At 44.3% G+C, this 19,989-nt stretch overlaps 1 protein-coding gene across 1 annotated transcript; it reads right to left on the bottom strand.

The window, feature by feature from the left end:
* Window positions 1–209: 209 nt before the first annotated feature.
* Window positions 210–12,972, bottom strand: ANXA8L1 (annexin A8 like 1). The gene is made up of 13 exons (XM_005416488.2): window positions 12,851–12,972; window positions 12,693–12,739; window positions 9,362–9,452; window positions 9,006–9,100; window positions 7,801–7,914; window positions 6,973–7,063; window positions 6,323–6,402; window positions 5,654–5,713; window positions 5,062–5,155; window positions 3,196–3,291; window positions 2,892–2,950; window positions 1,925–2,047; window positions 210–596 (listed from the first exon to the last, which is right to left on the bottom strand). Exons 2-13 carry the CDS (start codon window positions 12,711–12,713, stop codon window positions 540–542), a joined length of 981 nt encoding a protein of 326 aa, XP_005416545.1. The 5' UTR covers window positions 12,714–12,739; window positions 12,851–12,972; the 3' UTR covers window positions 210–539.
* Window positions 12,973–19,989: the final 7,017 nt, after the last annotated feature.

The raw sequence follows: 19,989 nt of genomic DNA, 5'->3' as shown, positions 1-19,989 counted from the left end.
TATCTAGATAAGGCTGCTAAACTACTGCCTCTGACACTAAGTTTTCTGTTCTGCCCCATGTCCTAAATCCTCATTAATATCTGGGACTCCTTCCAGACCCATCCTTCAAGCATCCAACAGCCCCGCTCTACCAGCTGGTCCTGGTGAAATCAGCACAGCTTCAGGGCAGCCCAAGCTTTGTAGGGTTGTTCAGACTTGTGAAACAGCTATAGAGGATTTAAAAGAACCTTTAATTCCATGTCAAAGTGCCATCCTTCACCATGGGTTAAAATAGAAGGAAAACTTCAAAGAAGAAAATGGAAACAAGAAATTAACATTCCCCCTTGTGTTTGAAAAGCTGCTTGGGAAGTGGATAGCACTCAATGTGTAATGGGCATCCACATCCCTCAGAGAGCTTTGGATATCTCAGCCATTAATTTGATCTTCTTTTCACCCCCACTTGGATCAATGGAAAGATTTTCTACAAGTACATTTTCAGACCCTTGTTCACTGTTAATCTTCTCTCTGTATCCTTTTCAACATCTTCCTCCTAGAGTCTGTCAGTCACTGCCACAGAGATTCATCAAGGCTGTCTTGTAATCGCCGCTGGTATCCTCCTGACAGGAGAAAACATTAAAATATAGGTGAGTAGGGAAGTTCCTCTGCACGCTCCAAGTGCTGACGGTGTCAGTCTGTGGAATATGCCCACACAGGAAAAGGACTTTGGAAAGAGCAAGTCAGACTTCAGCAGAGTTGCTGCCAGCTGACAAACCATCAAAAGCAAATGGAAAAATGGGGCTTGTAGCTACCACCTGAAATAACATTCATCAAGTCAAATTTTTTCCTTTGGAATGCAGGTGAGCAACTGATCAAGGTTCTGTCCCACAGAGCAGCACAAAGTCAGCACAAATGACAGCAAGCAAACCTGTTGTGTTCAGATTATTTTGTCCTTGAGTATTTATGTAGCATCTCTTCCCTACAGGAAGGGAAAAGGCAGTTATATAGTTAGCCCTGACACATGGCATTTAAAAAAAAGCCAAAAATGTGGTCATTTTGGTCTAGAAGCACTACACAAAATATTCACTAGGTAAAGAAAATTTCCTCCCTTTGAATGTTTTGTGGTGACAGGTGTAAAGCTAGTTCCACTTCTCAGAAGGAATGAATATTCTGTACAGACTCTTGAAGGCTGATCATTAATCAACATGACAGACACTGACAGTGTCAATTATAAGAAGGGCCCTTCATTACAGACCCAGACTTCCCATAGGGACTGCTAAGGACAGGGCTTTTGTGCCATTTGCACAGGGGCAGAGGAATGTCCCAAAGTCCTGGGGACAAATGGTAAAAAACCAGCATTTCAGCACTAACAGGGGAGGCACATTCCCTTGGAGCTGAAACTCAAATGCTACAATCAGCCTTGACAAGGTTCAGTTTCTGAACCTATCTCATCACAGTGTAGACCAGGCTTTCACCTGGGACAAGGCAGCAAAAAAACCTCAGACTACAGGAAAAGGAACAAAATACCCCGGCATTATTTTGACACATATGAATGGCACTGGCTTGAGGTAGTTAAGGATGGCAGAGAGAGAGAAGAGAAAATGGCACAGCTGTGTGGGATAGGTATAACAGGAATGATTCATTTAATTTAGATTCATCTAGAACGTCATGCAGTGCATGGAAACAGAGACTGGTCCATGAAAATCCTAGTGCAGTGTCTCCTTGGGTTTGCTTTGTCCAAGTCCTTACAGAAAGCATATGGTCTGACTCACCTTTCAGACATAGGCATCTCTCAAGGACATGGTTGTTAACAGGCCTAGTGAAGGAGAGCCATGGCCATAGCAGATATGAAATTGTAACTGCTAACAACCATGGAAGCATCCCACAGTGCTGGAAAGATTAGGAATACATGCAATGGCTGAGAACATCATATCAAGATTCTGCTTACCAAAATCATACTGGAGAGAGACTTTCCTGCAATGCGCTTAAATTCAGGCTTGATAAGATTTAGGTCAACTTCACTTCGAGAAACAAGCACCCTTATCAGAGTCCCATCATCGGTGCCAGCCCCCTGGAACAACAGATACAGCAGTCTGTGATGCTACTGGCTGTTAAAGGGATAAGTTGTGCAAACTAGTCCAGGGCAGGAGGAGTCAGCTTTCAAACATCACTTGGCACCTCTCCTGTGGAACATCTGCATCTCTTTCTGGAGGGCTCACCCTCACACCCCTCCTAGGGGCCACTGCCAACACCACAAGCCCAGCATGGAGGTGTGCACAAGTTTTGCCTATGTCAAACGCAAAAGCAAACACGCTACAGAGGTGGGAGCTGGCACTGAATACAGACTGCCCCTCTGCAGAATCACACAGGCACTGTTTGGCTTCAGCCAATATTACTTAATCACTCACAGGAAAATTAAGATCATGCTGCTGACAAAACTGTTATCTCAGCTTTCCAGAAGGTTTGGAGAGCTGACATCTTGTACATACCAGTTAAGTATTACAGGGGCACAGTCTGCAAATACCTTATGTGTCCCCATTTGAAAATCTCATTTTGTACTGCCATTGAGAGAATTGCTTCCTAAAAAGAAAATACTGTGTTCCAGGCTGTTTAAATGGAAGGCAAGTCTTCACCATAAACAACCTCCCAGAAAAGCCTCTTTTGTCTGTGTTCCAGAAAATGGGGCTGGACTCCTTGCACTCTTAAGCCAGAAAAGCCAGACTCCCTTGTTATCTTGAGTTTAAAGGGTACTGTTCTACTCAAGGATTTTGAAAGGATTCTGCTATTGCTTGCAAAAATTGCACTAAACCTGCTGAATTTCACCAAAACCTTGGCTCTTCTAGTTTGAATTGGTGGAAGCCAGGCTACAAGTTAAGTCTGTATGAAAACCAGAGTGTTGCATTGAAGAGTCTTACCTTTAAAGCATTGTACAGCCTCTCTGCAAAGTAGCAATGGATGTTCCTGGTGCATTTCACTAGGCATACAAAAAAGCTTAGTAAGAATCAATGGTAATTCCAGCCCAGGGCAGGAGGTGACTGAGATCCTTCATGCTTCCCATTAATTCAGTGTGCTCCTGGAATCTGAGTTTATCTCATCCAGGAGGTACCCCTTACTTCATAGCAGACACCTTTATAAAGCAGATCCATCTAATATAAGTAAACTACTGCAGAAGAAAAGGCAGCAGACTCTGACAAAGCAAAGGGAAAGGTCACCACTTACCAATAGCCAGCATGGCATCCTCAAGTGAGCCACGAGTTTCACTCTTGATAGAGTCTTCTATGCTCTTACCAGCCAGTTTCTGGTATTCTTCAAACACTGTTTGAAACACAAAGAACTTATATTTTTTACCAAGTAACCCTTGAGGGCTTTTGTACCCAATATTTACAGGCATTACTTGTGTGGCAATATGAACACACAGATCCTGCAAAAGTAATGGCCACATTTGCACCATCTCTAGGAGGCTTTAGTCAGCATCAGTAATCAGCCACAAAGATGGATGTTAACATTTACAAAAAGCCAAAGCATTCATGTTTCTTAATTCCTTGACTTCAGGTAATTTTTGTCACCTCAAGTTTTTGTGAAAATCTGACCCTTCATCACTGTTTCTAACCACAGAAATAAAGCAGACAACAAAGTTAGGCACACCTTTGGTCTTATGGTTGTTGATGTCATTAGCCAAAATAAAATCAGCTTAAATGTAGGACTGTGCAGTTCACAGCAAATGGACTTTAAAATTATGACAACACCATTTGGGGAAACTTATTATTTCAACCACAATTTAAAATTAAAACAACTGAGAAAAGATGAGCAAAATACAGATGCAGATTTCAAGATGTTTGAGTTCCTACAGTAACAAACGCTCAGCAACAGGGTCATTGCTTGTCTTATACACTTTGGATACTCCAAGGCTCAGAAACACAGATATCTGTTTTTACTCTTAGCTTTCTAGGACTAACAAAGAAGGAAAACTGCTATGTAATGCAATAGACATCTTAAGAAACGTTGCTCAGCACCCGAGATCATCAACACTCAAGACACTTTGGGGAAATGGAATACAGAATAGACAGATGGATACAAACTTCTCAACTCAAAATACTCTTTCTATTAAAAACAAATTTTAAAAGTGGCAATGATTACACTCAGATCTTAAAGACAAATAGGTATAAGCAGCTGTAGCACAGAAGAAATTGCTTAGTGCCACAGTAGGTTCAAAAGACTGACTGCATTATCACAACAAGATGAAATTCAATTCTTAAAGACAAATACTATAGATACAGATACACACAAATACTATAGAGATCACCTATTTTTGTTTGTCTTATTTTTTCAGTGACCTTGAGAGATTGAATTTGAAACACAAGGGGGAGCTGGCTTCCAGGGCATAGAAACAGCTGCAGAGGACCTCAGCTTAGAAAATGCTCAGGCATATCTATTTTATCTTCGGCTAAATTTATCAGTTTTAGGTCCACCTGATTCACATAGTACTTGATATGGTTAGATTCAGCCAACATTAGAAAATCTGTTATGCCTCAAAAGCATTGAGATGACAATGTTTGGTCTCTGTTGCACGGACAGTGGGGAGCTGAGGTCTCAGCCGGAGCAGGGCTTGTGTCTTCCCTCCCAGCAGCCTCTGATGCCCTCAAAAGGACCTGGGGCAGAAATGCAGGCTGCACCCTGTGATTCTCCAGCACTGAATAACCAGCTACTTTTTTAGTTTTTTTTTTTCCCCAGAGGAATCCACATCGAAGGGGACCTGTCTGTGCACCACATGCTCCCACTTAATTAGGACAGTACTCAGTTGCTCACCTCTTGAATTTATAAAAACAACTACCCAGTTATCACCACTGTATAAGGGCTCCTGGAAGAGCCAGCTGATTTTCAGCAGAACTAAATCTTCATAATCTTTCACAAAATCTGCTGGCAGCTTTTGGTTACTGGGTGACCAGGAATTAGAAAACAGGCTCAGGTACTTATTTCTGACCACCCATGTCTCTCATCTATAGCCCCTCCTCTTCTTGGCTAGGGTGATTTGTGATTTTGGAGGCTTGGGGATGTAGTGATGGCAATGTGGGCTCTGCTCCATACCTTTCATTAGGTGTGTGGCACTCCTTTTGCACAAGATGGTGATGAACTGTATCTCATCAGTGCCCCGTATCTTCTCTCCAGCAGCATAGAGAGCCTGGAATTAGCACACAGCTATTAGTGAGCTGTTCTGTGTGTGCAGCTGCTAAAGGAACAGAGTTTGGCTGCAGGCATGGCTGGGGTAAAGGGGTTTGGAGTAATCCAAACCGCTGTGTGAACCAGAGTCTAGAAGGGCTGGTTAGGAAAAGATTTCTGTCTTCCTGACAAATGGAACACCCACTATCTCCATCCTTTCTAACCCTCCTGCAGCAGCTGGAACAGCCAACAATACATTTGAGGTTTCCTCCCTTTTCTGTCCTCTTCCACTCCACCATAGCCATATCAAAAGCAGATGAGCCAAAGCCCAGGCCTCATCACCCCTCTTTGGAATGGCAGAGCTCAGAAATGCAGACAATATTGAAAAAACCCCAAGTTACTTAAAGATAACCCCACCCCAAATTATTGTGACTCCAACCCTCTGCTGACACTGAAGCACTCTGAAGTTCAAGAAGGTGGGAATGCAGGCATATCAGTGATCTCAGGTATTTGAGAGTACCTCTGCATCCTGAAGAGCCAGGGCTGTGTCCACGTAGAGGGTGGCATTGTCCCTCTCACCCTGTGAGCAGAAAAAGAACAATAATGTCTCATGAAGATTCTTCCATAAATAAGGATCAGAGCATTCATTCTGATCAAAGATCAATTATCCTCTCAGTTACCTATTTCTGCAGAGTTCTCAAAGAGTAATATTTCAGACAGCACAAGTGCTAACTCCTTCACTGAAAGGTGCTGAAATCAGTTATATAAAGCAGAGTAAAAAATTGTTCAGTTATTCTGCTACCAGGCAGGAAAATTGCAAAAATATGGTAGGGTAAATACACTCAGCATTGAGGGCACAGGCCCTGGAAAAGTGGTGAATCCTAGTGGAGTGGCACTGTTTTTTAAGACTCTTGCAGAGTACAGTGGATTTACACACATGTGAAAGTGAGGTGTCTCTGCAGGAGAGCTGGCTGTAAGTTCCCAGCTCTCTTACTGCTGCTGAGGGAGAGAGATTTCCCTGCTTCAGTCACATCACAGCTGAAACTGATCCAGTCCAAGTGATCTGGTGGTCTCTGCAGTTTATCTGATGTTCATGACTGTACTGGCTCTCCTATTGCATGTCTTCTCCAAAAAAAAAAGAGAGAAATGTGAAGACCTTTATACCCTCATTTCTCTTCTCAAGCATTACCTGAAGAAGGCAAACCAGAATCTGCTCTAAGTAGCCGCTCGTTTCCGATTTTATGTCTTGCTCCAGATCAGAAGAAGGGTTTGTTATTTTTTTAGGTGATACAGTCAAGACATTACCAGTAACCCAAGCCCACACCATAGCCTGACACTGGGCAAGAGGGTCATCAAGGAAAAAAACAGGGCTGAGAGCAGCTCACACCCTTTGTGATGCTCAGGTCAGCATTTGCATCCAGCTGAGTCACCAGCTCACCTGATGTCCAAGAAATAAACCCAGAGCTAATTTTAGAGGTATAGTTGAAGGGATGAACAGGATTAAATATTTATAAATATATATTTGATAAATTCCCATCTCTTTAATGGAGAGAAAAACCGAGTGCACAGCTATAGTTTTGTCTATGTTCTCACAGTACTCTGTACCCAAACTGAACCAAATTTGTAATTTGCTGACCCTTGGCTGCAACTGGATGAAAACCTAGAAAGGGATTTTCAAATTCTCCCAGCATAGCCATGTTCTGTTTGCCAGCTGAAAGCACAGTTTATTGCTTTAAGAGTTAAATGCTTTTAGAAAAGCCATTTTCTTGCTGACAGTGCTAGCTGGTAATGCCTTCCTGTTGAGCTCTGACCACAGAAATCTGAGCCCCAGGCACTTACCTTCTTTGTACGCCTTGATTATCTCCTTGATCTGCGCTTTTGTCCGAGATGCCAGGATCTCTATGATAACACTTTCCCTTGTTCCCACACCCTGTAATAGAAAACACAGTGGAGAAATAAAGGTGGAGACAGGCATCTAGTCATGGAAATGATTTACTGCTAGAGAAGTATGGTGAAGGGAGGAGTTGGATGGCAGCAAAGTCAGGCTGTGTGCTGAGCTGTAAGAAACCATCGTGAAGAAAGCTGGAGATACAAAACACATTTGGATTGAACACTGTTTCTTTTACCGAGGTGCCTAATTTGTAAAGGATGCTTTTATATAACCCTACATTTCCTCAATGCTTTTCTGGAGTCAGATCTTGACAATAGACAGCATTAAGAGAATGCAGGGAGACCAGTGCTTAGTAGTCAGTCCATCTTCATACCATTTAACAGACCACTCTGTATCTGAAACTTGTAAAGATACATTATCAATAGGTAGGATCCCAGCCGACCCCAGCCTGGCCCTTGCACCACCACTCCTTGATTCCTTAAAGGTTTCATGGCTCAGCTGGGGCATCAGGGCAGCAGGTTTGGGTGTGAATTCAGTTTTGTTGTTGCCTTCCCAGGCTCTGTGAGTCATGTATGTACAGAAACTTTCTTACAGCCATAAATATTTAAGCAGCATTTCCCCCCAGAATATTAATAGTACAATTAAGTATTTCTCAAAGGCTACTGCTAATAACAAACTTAACCATGTAACAGTCCAGTTATTAACACTTGCACAAGTGCAGGAAATTAGCGCTGCATTTGTGCTATTACTTAAATATCAGCATGCAATTTTCTTACCTTCATGGCATCATACAGCTCCTTGGCATCATACTTGAATGGGGGGTACATGAGAGCTACAATGAGCCTCTCAAAGTTGCCACTCAATTCAGACTTCAGGCTTTCAATCAGATCCTGTCAAATGTGCATCATCACATGGTTACATAAACAGACCCACAGGATCATCCTGCTGCACACTCTGCTTCCATCCCCATGGCCCAAGTAATGAAGGTGAATGACAGCATTGCTGATAGTTCATTAAAAAAGGTCCTGAGACTGAAAAAGGCACCTAACTCCAAAATGGGGTTTCTCTAGGTGCTTACACATTCCCTGTTTTCTTGATGTTGGGGCTTTCTCAATAATTAATCCTGCAGCAAATCTTGCTCCACCCTGCTCAACTCACTGAGCAGAGCCAGGTAGCTGAAGGCCTTGCACTGAGCAAGGGTGTAGCTACAGAGAGATTCCCAAAACTGCATGTAAACTTGCACCCAGGACATCTGCAGAATCAGGACTGCAGTCTGCTTGAAGCTACACTTCAAACTCCCCTTTGACTATAATGCAGGTTTTCCTTTCTCTGCTGTATGACTCCTTCTCTGTTTTAGTGGGATGCAAGGGCTCTATTTATTCATTGTTCCATACCCACCACCCCCATATTTGCTTCCCTTAGGCTTTTGCATGGCAGTCCCCTTTCCAGGAAGGCTCACAGTAGGGCTGAGGGTATACAGTCTGCTGGTGAAAAGATTTTCCCAATAAAAGTAAAATTTTGTCAAAAAAACAAGAGAGACAAAGGAAAACATAGTTGCCGATAACCACGGAATTTCCAAACAAGTGTAATTAAATAAGTCTTGAAATTGAACTTTTTTGACATTTAAAAAGGCCTGAAACAAACCAATATTTTACTCAACATGTCACTTAGATGGGTATCAATTTTTGTTACAACTTCAAATCAATAAGAAGCTTCACTTCAATTTAAGACTGACTTCAGAAAAGTATTTCTGGTCAAAATGCATTTTTAAAAAATTGAATCTTTAGGAGAAAAACATTTTTTCCTGGTCAAACATTAATTTTATACGTTCATCACAGGCCTTATAAATAGATACTAGTCTACTTATTTGCAGAAGACCTGCATATAGTTTGCATCATGCTTTTAGAAAGAAGTGTACGCCCATTTACTACATCCTGCATGCAGTAAACCAGTGATTGAAATGGCATTGTTTCGGAAGAACCTTTCCAAACTGTGCTTTGAAGGATTTGGCAATCTCTTGACGCTGCAGATTGCTCCTCTTGGTTAGGACATCAATTATAGCTTGTTCATCAGTCCCTGTGGAAAGCAAAAATAAATCATAAATACAGTGCACAGAATAAGCTGAGGCTGGTCCAAAATCCCAATCTGAATATTCAGACAACCTTGTCTGGTTTACTGCCTGTGTAGAAGTTTAAGTACATACTGAGGAAACTTTAATATTAGTTTTTCACAGTAAAAAATAAGTGATATCTCTGGATGCAAATTTCCTAAGGAATTGATTTCAAATTAGCAATTATAAGAACATAGAATTTACATATGTGGTTGGAGTCAACTCACCCAGCCCTTTCATGGCGTTGTACAGAGTCTGAGCATCAGGTGCAGCATTAAAATTTAAACTACCTGCCACGGACCTGCCCTCTGCCTCACTCTGAAAGAAGAAGAAAAATACACGACTTTCCACCTCTGCTTTTCATCTACTGGAGAAAAAGTATTTGAAAAGTACATTAATGATATTTATTGCCTCCACAGGGTGAAGTCACAGAAAATAGGAGAGACTGGCCAGAAGTTCCTCAGCAGAGCAATAAGAGAACGCAAGTTTCTCTCCAAAGAGAACACAAGTTTCCTGTTCCCACCTGCCTGTACCAGCCTTTGCTGGCAGGAACATGAAGTGCAAAGCATGGCTGACAGTGCTGCAAGCGTTGTGAGGTCAGGCAGAGTGGCAGAAAAGGCACAGACTGTAATAGACTGGACTTTCCTATTCACCCCTTAATTACAGTCCTTCACAGCATGGATGCTATTGTACCATACTCAGTTGGTACAGGGTAGTTTTTAGACAGCTTTTTGAGTTTCTGAAATTGTCTTATTCTCACAGGCCATTTTCTTCAGCAGCTGCTGCTGCTGCACTTCTGCACAGCTGGTTTCAAGAAGAGAGCATTTCCACTGGAAGGATTTGGGGCAAAAGACTACTTTGAAGGAAGAGATCCATCTGGAGGAGTGCAGGTTTGATGTTCTTCCCTGTGCCAAGAATCAGATACAGCTACACAAGAATCCTCCTAACAAACCCCTGAGGTGCTGATAGTATCAGTCCCAGGGCATAAAAGACACACTGAGACTTATTTTAGTCACCAAAAAGTAGTAGGGCCATCAACCAGAACCCAGGCAAAATTTAACAAAGCTGGTAGTCAAGGAACTGGCTTGAATATATTGTCACATCTATCACAAACTGGTCCTGTCAATACTGGGAGTATGTGGGTGGGTAAGCATGAGGAGTCATCATCACTTTATTACAATAATAAACACAATTTTCTCCTTCCCAGAAGCAAGGATATTTAAGTTGGATACTACTATATTCTCATAAATTTGCCTTTAGAGGCAGGGCTAATATTAAACTAATGGTATCAGTATGACCTGATAAATATTTTAATGGGGATGGCTTCACAGTGAGATAAAAATCAGAAATTATGGATCAGAAGGAAGCATTAGGGTTGTCCCACCTGACTTACATAACATGGACCACCAAGGGCTGCCCATCAGCCTCCTGCTATGATGTAAGTCCCTTCTGCTCTTACTTCCCATGTGAAAGAGAAGCAGTGGATACAGCTGGCACCTTTGCATGGGGCAGTGACAGTGAGGAGTATTGAGCGAGGCAGCATGTTCAGCAATCAGCAAGACTTGGAAAAGTTTGCTTTACAGCCAGCACAGAGATGCTCCTGCACCACCACACCTTGCTCCCAGCAGAAAGAGCAGCTGTGAAGCAAATGGTGTCAACAGGAAACTTCACAAGAGATGCAGCTTCGAATCCCAGTGGTCACTGAGCAGTGAGTGTAAGGCTGAGGAGAAGCTGTCACTGCAGAAAACAGCAGTGACAGAGCAGGTGGCATTGCCACCTCCAACAGTTTGTCATTGGCCTAGAAGAATTTGGTCAATCATTTCAAGTATTCCTTTCCTAGCCCTCTGCCAAGATGGCCAGCACCACCACAGCTTCCCTGGGCAGCGGGTTAGACTCATCCATCTGAGTCTGCTTTGAAAAGGATGGCCAGTCCTCTCCAGCTGCATGCAAGGGCCCTGTGAAAAAACCCCCAAACATTCCGGACCCATGCCTGGTGACTCAGTGGAAGAGGGAGTACAAAGCTGAGCTTTCATTTGGAGGCAGTGGAAACAAATTAAACAATGATCTTTTTTGGTATGAATTCCGATAAACAGTTACGGCCCTTCCTGGCTGAGTAGCACATTTGTGACTCACTCCTGCACCTCAGTCTCTGTGCACATAGCTGCTGCAGCACAAGTACAATTGCACCAGCTTTTCAGAGAATCCCTGTTCACTTTGGTCTTGTTTCCCAGCTGAATTAATCCTACAACTCCCTAAGTGAAACTACTCAAGGCGTTTGTGCTCATGTAAATATAAATAATTGGCATGAAAGCAGCAGAAGCAGTGTACCTTACAGCTGATGCTGTGAAAAGTTTTACCTATAAATGAAAGAAAGAAGGAATAAAAGTTTTACTACCAGAATATTTTCAAACCTAAATGACAGACTTCTTTTAAAAAGCTGGACTCTGGGGACAGGTTGGGTTACTGTTTGCATTTTGTTCTGTCAATATTTTCTGAGAAAGTTTCACATTTTTTCATTCGTTTTGCTTTTGAACTGTATTTTTAATGAAGGGTTTAGAAAACCAAAAATTTTTCCCATCCTTCTTTGGACCGCTCATTTTCTTCTCATGCCTTCACCCCCTACAACATGGTACTGGATTACTGGAGTTTAAAGGCTTTTCCCCTTCTTTCCTCACTCTAATTTACAACTTATTTCCAGCTTGGAGGTAGAAGAGAATAGGTAATCCAAAAGGAAAAAAAATTAAGTGAGAGCTACTCCAAGCTCAGGAAAAACATCTATATTATTATTCCAAATGAAATAGGGAGACAGAGAAAAATCAGAAGGAAGATTACAATTTGAATCTTTCTGGGGAAAAAAATTATTTTGAGACCTGGGAGTAAACCTGGCCTCCCACAGAGGCTGATGGGGGAGCTGGCACATCACCAGGGCTACCTGCTGCCTGGTCTGAGCCAGACCCCAGGTGCTGCCTCAGCACACCCCATGAGCTTCTCCCAATCCTGCCACATTTCTCTTGGAGCCACAAGCACTTACAAGAGAACATACACAGCATTTCTGGCTCCTGGCAAAGAGACAGGCTGTTCAAGACACGGTATTGTTGCAATATTTAAAACCCACCAAAGATAGACATTGTGGCTTGACCATATCTTTCTCTGTGACCACAGCCTGCCAGCACAACAGGGAACCAAAAATGGGGACAGGTCGGCACCCTGAACTCACTGCCACAGGACAAGGGAGCAGGCAAGGAGCCCGCAGCACTTCAGCTGTGTAACTTTGCTGTTGCATGGTCCCATCTCCCCCTGAACACATCCCCTGCACCTCTCTCGACTAAGGATACAGATAGGATCTGCTCCTCCTCCTCCAGCCGGCAGTCATATCAACACCCTCCTTCATCAATGTTTTTGAAGTGCTGAATGCTATTTTACAGCCAGAAAAACAGTAAAAAGGTCTTGCTGATTTTTAAAGGAAACTGTTCATTCCCACACAGTGCCTGATACAACTTATAAGTTACCTCACTACATTGCCAAAAACCCCAGAGTGTCAGTATATCCTCTACTTACCCAGGCCTTCCACCATGCCATTGCGGTCTCAGTAGTGTTACCTGGCTCTGTTGGTGAAGAAAACCACACATATCACACCTCAGAGTTTGGGAATCTGAGATTTGAAGGGAAGCATAGGGAGGAGAGGAAGAAACAAAAGCTCTTTTCAATAAACTTACCACAAGAAAAATGGAATAACTGTACTCCTCTGGAGGCTCGTTCCCTCTGGAAGCCGCAGAATGTAACTGGCCTCTCGGGCACACGCAGGTATAAAGCATCCTTATCTACAAATTCCGCAGGGCAACACCCTCCCACATGGCTCAACCTGTTTTTCACATATGATCTCACAGGGAGAGTTCAAGTTGCTTAATAAACGAGGCTTCCCTTGTGAGGAGACCTAAATTCAACCTTGTTGACTCATTGTAATTTTTCCACTGCTTCTCCCAATACACGCCCTTCCCTGCTAACATTTTGGCCTCTGGCACAGATACAATATACAAATTACAACCAGGTAATTTCTCAGCATGAAAGAGACTAGATGAATTCAGCTATAACTGAACAAGCCATTCACTATTACTGACTCTTTGTATCTCTGCTAATCTGGAACACTGCCAAACAGGACTCTAGAAACATAACATACCTTCCTCTACCTCCCTTCAAAAACTTATTTAAAAAACCTCCAAGCCAAACAACCAAAAAATTTCCAAACCAAACAAACCACATACCCAGCCAAACTCCACATCATCCATGTCCTACACCTTACAGTGGAGCTCCATAAAGCATCAGATTGTACAGACACTTAGGAGGTCCCAAATCCCACACCTAGACTTCCACAGCATGAGTCACAAACGTTCTCTAGGGTAATGTGGGACCAACACATCTAAGGCTAACAAGTTTGAGTAATGACTACCCCAGCTAAGTGTCATAGGGCTTGCAGTAGCTGCTGTGACATGTTAAGGTTTAGGAGCTGAGCGCAAAACTTATCTTTTTTTTAAAAGAAAACAAACTGAGTGGAACAGCTTCTCATACTTATATTTGGTGAAATGTTTCTATGAAATCATCTGAAATACCTTATGGTTGTAGCAATATTTTCCTGTCTAGACTTTTGTCAGAATCTCCCCATGCCAGCATTTATTTATTTATTTGCAGTGGAAAGCTGCCCTGCTGGAAGCATTCCCACCAGCTGTGTCTTAACACTTGCTATATAGGAGCTTTGTGCCCTCCACATTTACAGGCCCACGTGGGATGCTGGGTAAACACCAAACTATGGGCCTCTTATTTCCCTCCCACACACTGCTATTTCACTTAACTCAGCAAGGCCCCTGGTGGCCTGGGAAGTTGCCCTGGCTATTCCCACGAGAATGAGCTGGGCCAGCCTCCAACACATCCATCATATGGCGAGGGCAAGTTGGGAAGGAGGAGCAGCATTGCCCTTGGTACAACAAACATGCTGTTGGGTCTGCACTGGCTTTGCTCCCACTCACATTTGAGAGGCAGGTTGATCAACAGCACACTGCAAGGAGAGCTCATGAGTGGTCCTTCAGTCCTCCTCCTCCAGGGGTGGCAAAGTGCCTTTGCACACAGGGTGCCTCTGCTTCTTCGGGATGCCAGTATCTGCTGCCTACACACACATTTCCCTCTGCTGGGATAGAATTGGTCAGCTTGCCATGGAGATCAGCTTTCTTGAGGATTCCAAGGACAAAGAAGCCCTTCTAGGCAGAAAATCACAGAGTTACAGCAAGCAGCCATAGGGCACAGAGGGCAGCAGAGACCAAACCAGACAGCAAATGGGAAAAAGTCTGAGGGGCCATTCTTGCCATCATAAACTAAAAAGGCTGTGAAGGGACAAACCAGGGGATTTTAATGCCTAGAAACACTGATCAGGTTTTAATCAATATGGACAGGCTAGGAAAGGTCTGGAGAACCTGAAATGTGCTGCAAAACCCAGAGTAAGGCTGCACAGACTTCATATAAACCAGAGCAGTCGGCACTCACAGGCTAGTGGAGCAGAGGGCAGACCAGTACCCCTTTTGCTTGTGCAAATATAGTTACCCTGAACAGCTGTAAACAGGAACAGATTTGTCTTCATTGCAGTTCTTGTCCCCCCTTAGCACTTGTGCTGTGTGAGAGAGCTTATCTGTGGTTCATGGACTTTACTGCTGTGTACCAGAGACACAACAGCTGTTACAGCACCAGAAGCAATGCAAGGCACAGCCTCACACATAGCTCAGTGATTACCCTCAGAAACATGCAGCTCTTTAGAAAAGGGGCAGAAGGTGATGCATGGACTCTTCCAAGTTCAGCTTTCTCACCCCGGCCAGCCCAGGGGCCATGCCTGCAGTTCAGGTACTACTCTGTTTTGGAAAGTGAACTCCAGATACACAAACCAGACTGCCTAGAAACTGTGCTCAACATAATACTAAGGTGGTTAGAATTTGTCTCAGACGGTGATTGTGTGTGCTTGTACTGCAGTGCACTGTGGTACCCCACAAAATGCAGCCTATCTCTGATGTATCTGCAGGAGGAGTGCCTGGGCAGTGGTCAGTCACACCACGGCTACAGACACCCACAGTGTGTCAGTGCAGTGACTCTCTCAGGCCTCACCCACTGGCCTCCTCCAGGCTTTCAGAGTCCCTTCTGACACGCCCAGCACAGCCATCAGCCAGCAAGAGTGGGCAGCAATCTCCAGCAGAGCAGCATCTTATACCATAATCAGCTGTGGTTAAACTGATTTTTAAGCCATTTGGTCCAAATCAATTTTCAGCTAGACAAAATGCAGCAGGGACCAGTACACTTAGCTTTTCTTGACTCTGCTCTGGGACTTTCCAAGCTTGAATAACTGACATTGGAGCTGCCCCTTATATGTACTCAGCCAGCAAAAAGGGAATAGAAATCACAATCAGGTTTTTAAACAAAAAAGGTACCAATAGCCTTAGAAAGATGCATGAATGACATCACTTCAAGAAGCTTTTGCTACCCATTAATCTCAGGCAGGTTTGTTGTAGGCTGAATGACAGCAGCATAAAGGATGCTCTAATTTAGACTGAGGATTACTAAAATCTTCTAGGGTATAGAGGCAGCCCCCTTTTCCATCTATGAGTTTGTGAAGTCTGGCCCTATGCTTGGAAAGTTTCAGGCCAAGAGTTGACTTCTTTGGAACATGAAAGCCTGTGGAAACCAGGTTCTCAAATGCTCAGCAATTTCCTTTCATGAAGTTCACTTCTAATAAAATCATTTCAAGACTAACAAAACCGCACAGTCCATTGGGAATTGCATCCCAAAGTATGCATTTGTTTGATTTTTTTCAGCCAGGATCTTGGAAATCATGTGGAATCATTGAGGAAAAGGCAGATCAAACACAGAGATATACTGTTGGGCAAAGCAATAATACTATAACCATATAACATGAGTACTTAAATTTGAAGAAGAGCATACCCTTTAGACCAAGCAGGAGAGGGGTATTCTGCTACAAGGCTGAAAAATGGGATACCTTTCTCCCACCCAGTCTGTAAGCAGAACCCTGGAGAACTGGAGCTCTGATGAGGACCCAGTTCAGCAAACGTCAGAATTGTTTTTGTTCATGTATAAAAGAAATGACCAAACTCACATAGCTCTGTGCTTTCCAGATCTGAACATTACCCTTACACAAGTCTTTTAGCTTTACACCCATTACTAACAGCACCTGGCCCTACCTTCCAGGGCCACAGCCCAGCCCCTTGCTGCAGCAGCTGCCGTGCCTGCAGACAGGCTCACACTCTCACTGAGAAACCGGGGCAGTTTCATCCTGCAGGTTTCAAGCCATTGTGTAAACAAGAGCAGAGACCAGGCACTACCTTCTGCTGCTCCATTTCCCTACCCCTACCACCCCCCCACCTCTGTTTCTTCCTTTTCTTCCTGTTTATCACTCTTAATCACCTCACCTGAAATCGGATCTCTAAATGGAGAGCTGTGTAAATTTGCCAGCAAGCCTATCCAAACAAAGTTATTATCTTTTTATGAATGAGGTGTCACCTGGGTGGGGAAAAGGGTCAGATGGGGAAGGCAGCAGTTTAGAGCAAGGAGAGCATCTGTAATGCAAAAATAAAGTTCCTAAAGCCCTGCCAAAATTGTACTACTTGTCAGCTCACTACTCGCCTTGCCATTTCTTCTGGTGCCTTTGAACCATGCTTCACAGTGAAAATTACCCCAAAATAGGTTTATTTCCATTTGAAAATCATTACCACAATTTAAGTTTTGAAGTGGCACTGCAAGCAGCTATGAGCCAAGCATAAGAGCAATTTCATATTGGATGTTGTGGGGCATGTTCAATTACGGAAGGAACAAAAGGGTAAAAACTCAGGGCTAGATTCTCCTCAGCACCTCAGTGTCAGTGGTGCCTGTGCTGGGGTCTCTGCCCAGAGGTTAGTGAAGGGTGTGCACTTGGCTTTTCCCAGCAGCTTCCCTGCCCAGGACACTCTGCTGCAGGTGGGAGAGTCAGGGCGAGGCACCAGCACTTGCCCTGCCTCTGCTCTGGCACTGACTCTGGCTGAGCATTTTTCTGCTCATTCCTTTCTTAGCTTGTGCTGGTGCCAAGGAATTCCTCCCAGTTGCTCTAACAACCATTCCCCACACAAAGCAGGCAATTGCTTTACTTGTTTAACCCCAAAGGCCAACAAATAAAGCATGCTGTGAATCAGAATGGTCAGAGGCAGATCACTTGGGTCTGATGGGGACATGACAGGTGCCAGGAGCTCACAAGCCAGCAGAGGCAGCATCCAGCAAGTCTTTGAATGCTTGGCTGTGATGTATTTTGTGCATATACCTACCTGCCTCTATTGGAATTGGTTTTTGTGTGCTTCTTGATGGAAAAAGTACAGGTGATTGTACACAATTAAACACAGTCCTGCTGTTTGAAACGACCCTGTGATGGAGGCAGACCCACGCAGAGCAGCCTAAGAGAAAAATAAAAAAGAAAAATTTGCTCACATCCCTGGCTGTGTCCAGCTGTTTGTGGCAAGACAGCAACATACACTTCACTGCTTGCAGCCTCCCAGTTATTTGTGTCAGGGCTGAGCAGCCTCCATGGCCTTTTGGCTGATTTTGGTTCCCTTCTCACTGCTGCAGAATTGCAGTGACCCCACTGAAGTCAGTGCGCTTGTGCCAGTCACAGAGGTAACACTGCAATGGGTACCCACATCTCTCTTGGAGGATGTAGAAAAGGCATCTTAAAATCTTGCCAAAGGAAAACAAAACAAAGAGACATTGAGTATTGCTTCCCTGTCCTGGGGCCATGGCTGCTGGGGCCAGCCCTGGCAGAGAGGATCATGCACTTTGCTTGGCTGCAAACACACTGACAGGCTAGTTGTACTCTTATTTCCTGCTGTTAAGTTAGGGCTGCTCCTGAGCGACCAAAAATACTGGAATGCCAAACATGAGTCATGTGCTTGGCCAGGACCAGGAGCATCTCCAGCCTCTTGCCTCTGCCCCAGGGGTTGCTGCAGAGGTACCCAGAGAGGAAAGCTGGCAGCTGCTATGTCTGAGAGCAGCCCCATAGCTACAATTGCTGAACCTGCCTGGCCAGGAGGGCTGAGCTGCAGTGCTCCAAGCCAGAGCTGGGCTCTGTCCTTGCAGGAAGGGAAACTGAGGCACAAATGGAGGGCAGAGAAACAGCCATAACTTGATTGGCCTGCACTAACCTCACAGGAGGGAAGGAAAGACTCCACAAAAGCAACTGTGCAGAGTTTGTGAACCCTGAGGTGCTCCATCAACCCCTCAGAGCCCCTGCTGGCCCCAACAGGCTGCAGCTCTGATCTATGGGGAGCAGGCAAGCACCACCCCTGCGTGGCTCAGGAAAAGGAGAACAGGATCCATGAGGGATGCAAATCCTCAGCCTCCTGACAGAACTGCCAGGAGCCCATGGCAGAGACACTTCCTGAGACCACCTGGGAGGCATCCTGCCTTCTCCTCCCAGGGTGATGCTGGGTCCAGCTGGCCTGGGTTAGAGGCAGGGCTGCTCCTTTGCTCCTGTGTATGGCCCAGAGGGAATTGAGATATTTCACATTTTCATTTGTGAGTTACTTAAGCAATACAAATTATTAATATTGGCAGAAACAGAGAGAGAGATGGGAAATTCCAGAGCCTGCAGAGTTAGAGTTTCTCCCTGCCCACTTTTTTCCATAGTGAAGAGTAAGTGCTTCAAGGCACAAGTAGTTCCTAATCATAACAACTAGCCTGGGAAGAGATAGACCCCACCAGGCTCTCTCCCACTGTCCTGGCAGACAGGACACTGTCACTCCTGCTGTCTCAGGTACAGGCTGTTTGCACTCCTGGAGCTGGAGTTTCCTGGTGAGCTATAGCAGAGCCAAGTCTGCCATTGTGATGATGGCTTTCAAGGGTTTTTAACTGCCTTCTGAAGGCACTGGCTGCTGAAGACACTCCTGCATTTCCCTGTTGATGTGTTGAAATCAGCCTCACTGATGTGTTGAAATCCCTTTCCCTTTATCACTGATGATCCAAACATACCTTACAGAGGTGCACCAGAAATCCAGGAAAAAACCAAAAAAAACCCCAAAATAAAAACAACAGAAAAAGCTGAACTAGGACCAACCTCTCCCTCAGGCACATTCACTGATAACTAGGATATCCTTGTTGCAAAATGAGAGAGAGGCACAAAGCAGGAACAGTTGTGTTTCTGAAGAGATTGAGCTGCCACATATGTTTACCATATTTTTCTGTTGGCTTTGATTGGCCAAATATGTCTTTGATGATGAAGGGGAGTCTTGAGACTCCTGTTTCCACCTCAAAACATCTTTCTATGTACTGAAAAAACCGGAGACTAGAAAACATTTGAAGGCACTAAGTATTTTACCCTAACGGTGCATGAAGCATGCCTCTGAGTAAGGCAAGAGTTGCTGTATTTGGTGCCCTGTGGCAAACCCATGGGTGTTTATTGCATGGCTATGGCTTGGCAGCTGTGCTCCTGTGTTCTCTGGGGAAACTCATGCTCTCAATCTTTTCCCTCTGCCGTTGGAGGGAAAAGTGTACACTCTAGGTGTGAGGTGTTCTGGGTCATAGGACCTAGGGTGGTTCTCCAGGGCTCCTATTTCTACCCTGAAGAATCAGACAGTCTGAGCTCCAGAATCGTGGCCCAGAGGCACAGCAAGATGCAGGACATCAGCGTGGATGAAGGGCAAGGCAGCTGTTCCATGGCAGGGATAGGCTGCTGTGAGGAGAGCTCACCTCAGGGAGTGACCTCTGTGGCTGAGACACAGATGGGCTTATCTAAGGACCTTCAGTGAAGTACTGACCCATGCATTTCTGAAAGCTTAAAAGGAAACAA

The sequence above is a fragment of the Geospiza fortis genome, unplaced genomic scaffold, assembly GCF_000277835.1.
Source record: "Geospiza fortis unplaced genomic scaffold, GeoFor_1.0 scaffold130, whole genome shotgun sequence".
Classification (NCBI taxonomy): Eukaryota; Metazoa; Chordata; class Aves; order Passeriformes; family Thraupidae; genus Geospiza; species Geospiza fortis.
Note: the sequence above shows the minus strand (reverse complement) of the source record. Positions and strands in the feature narration are given on the sequence as shown.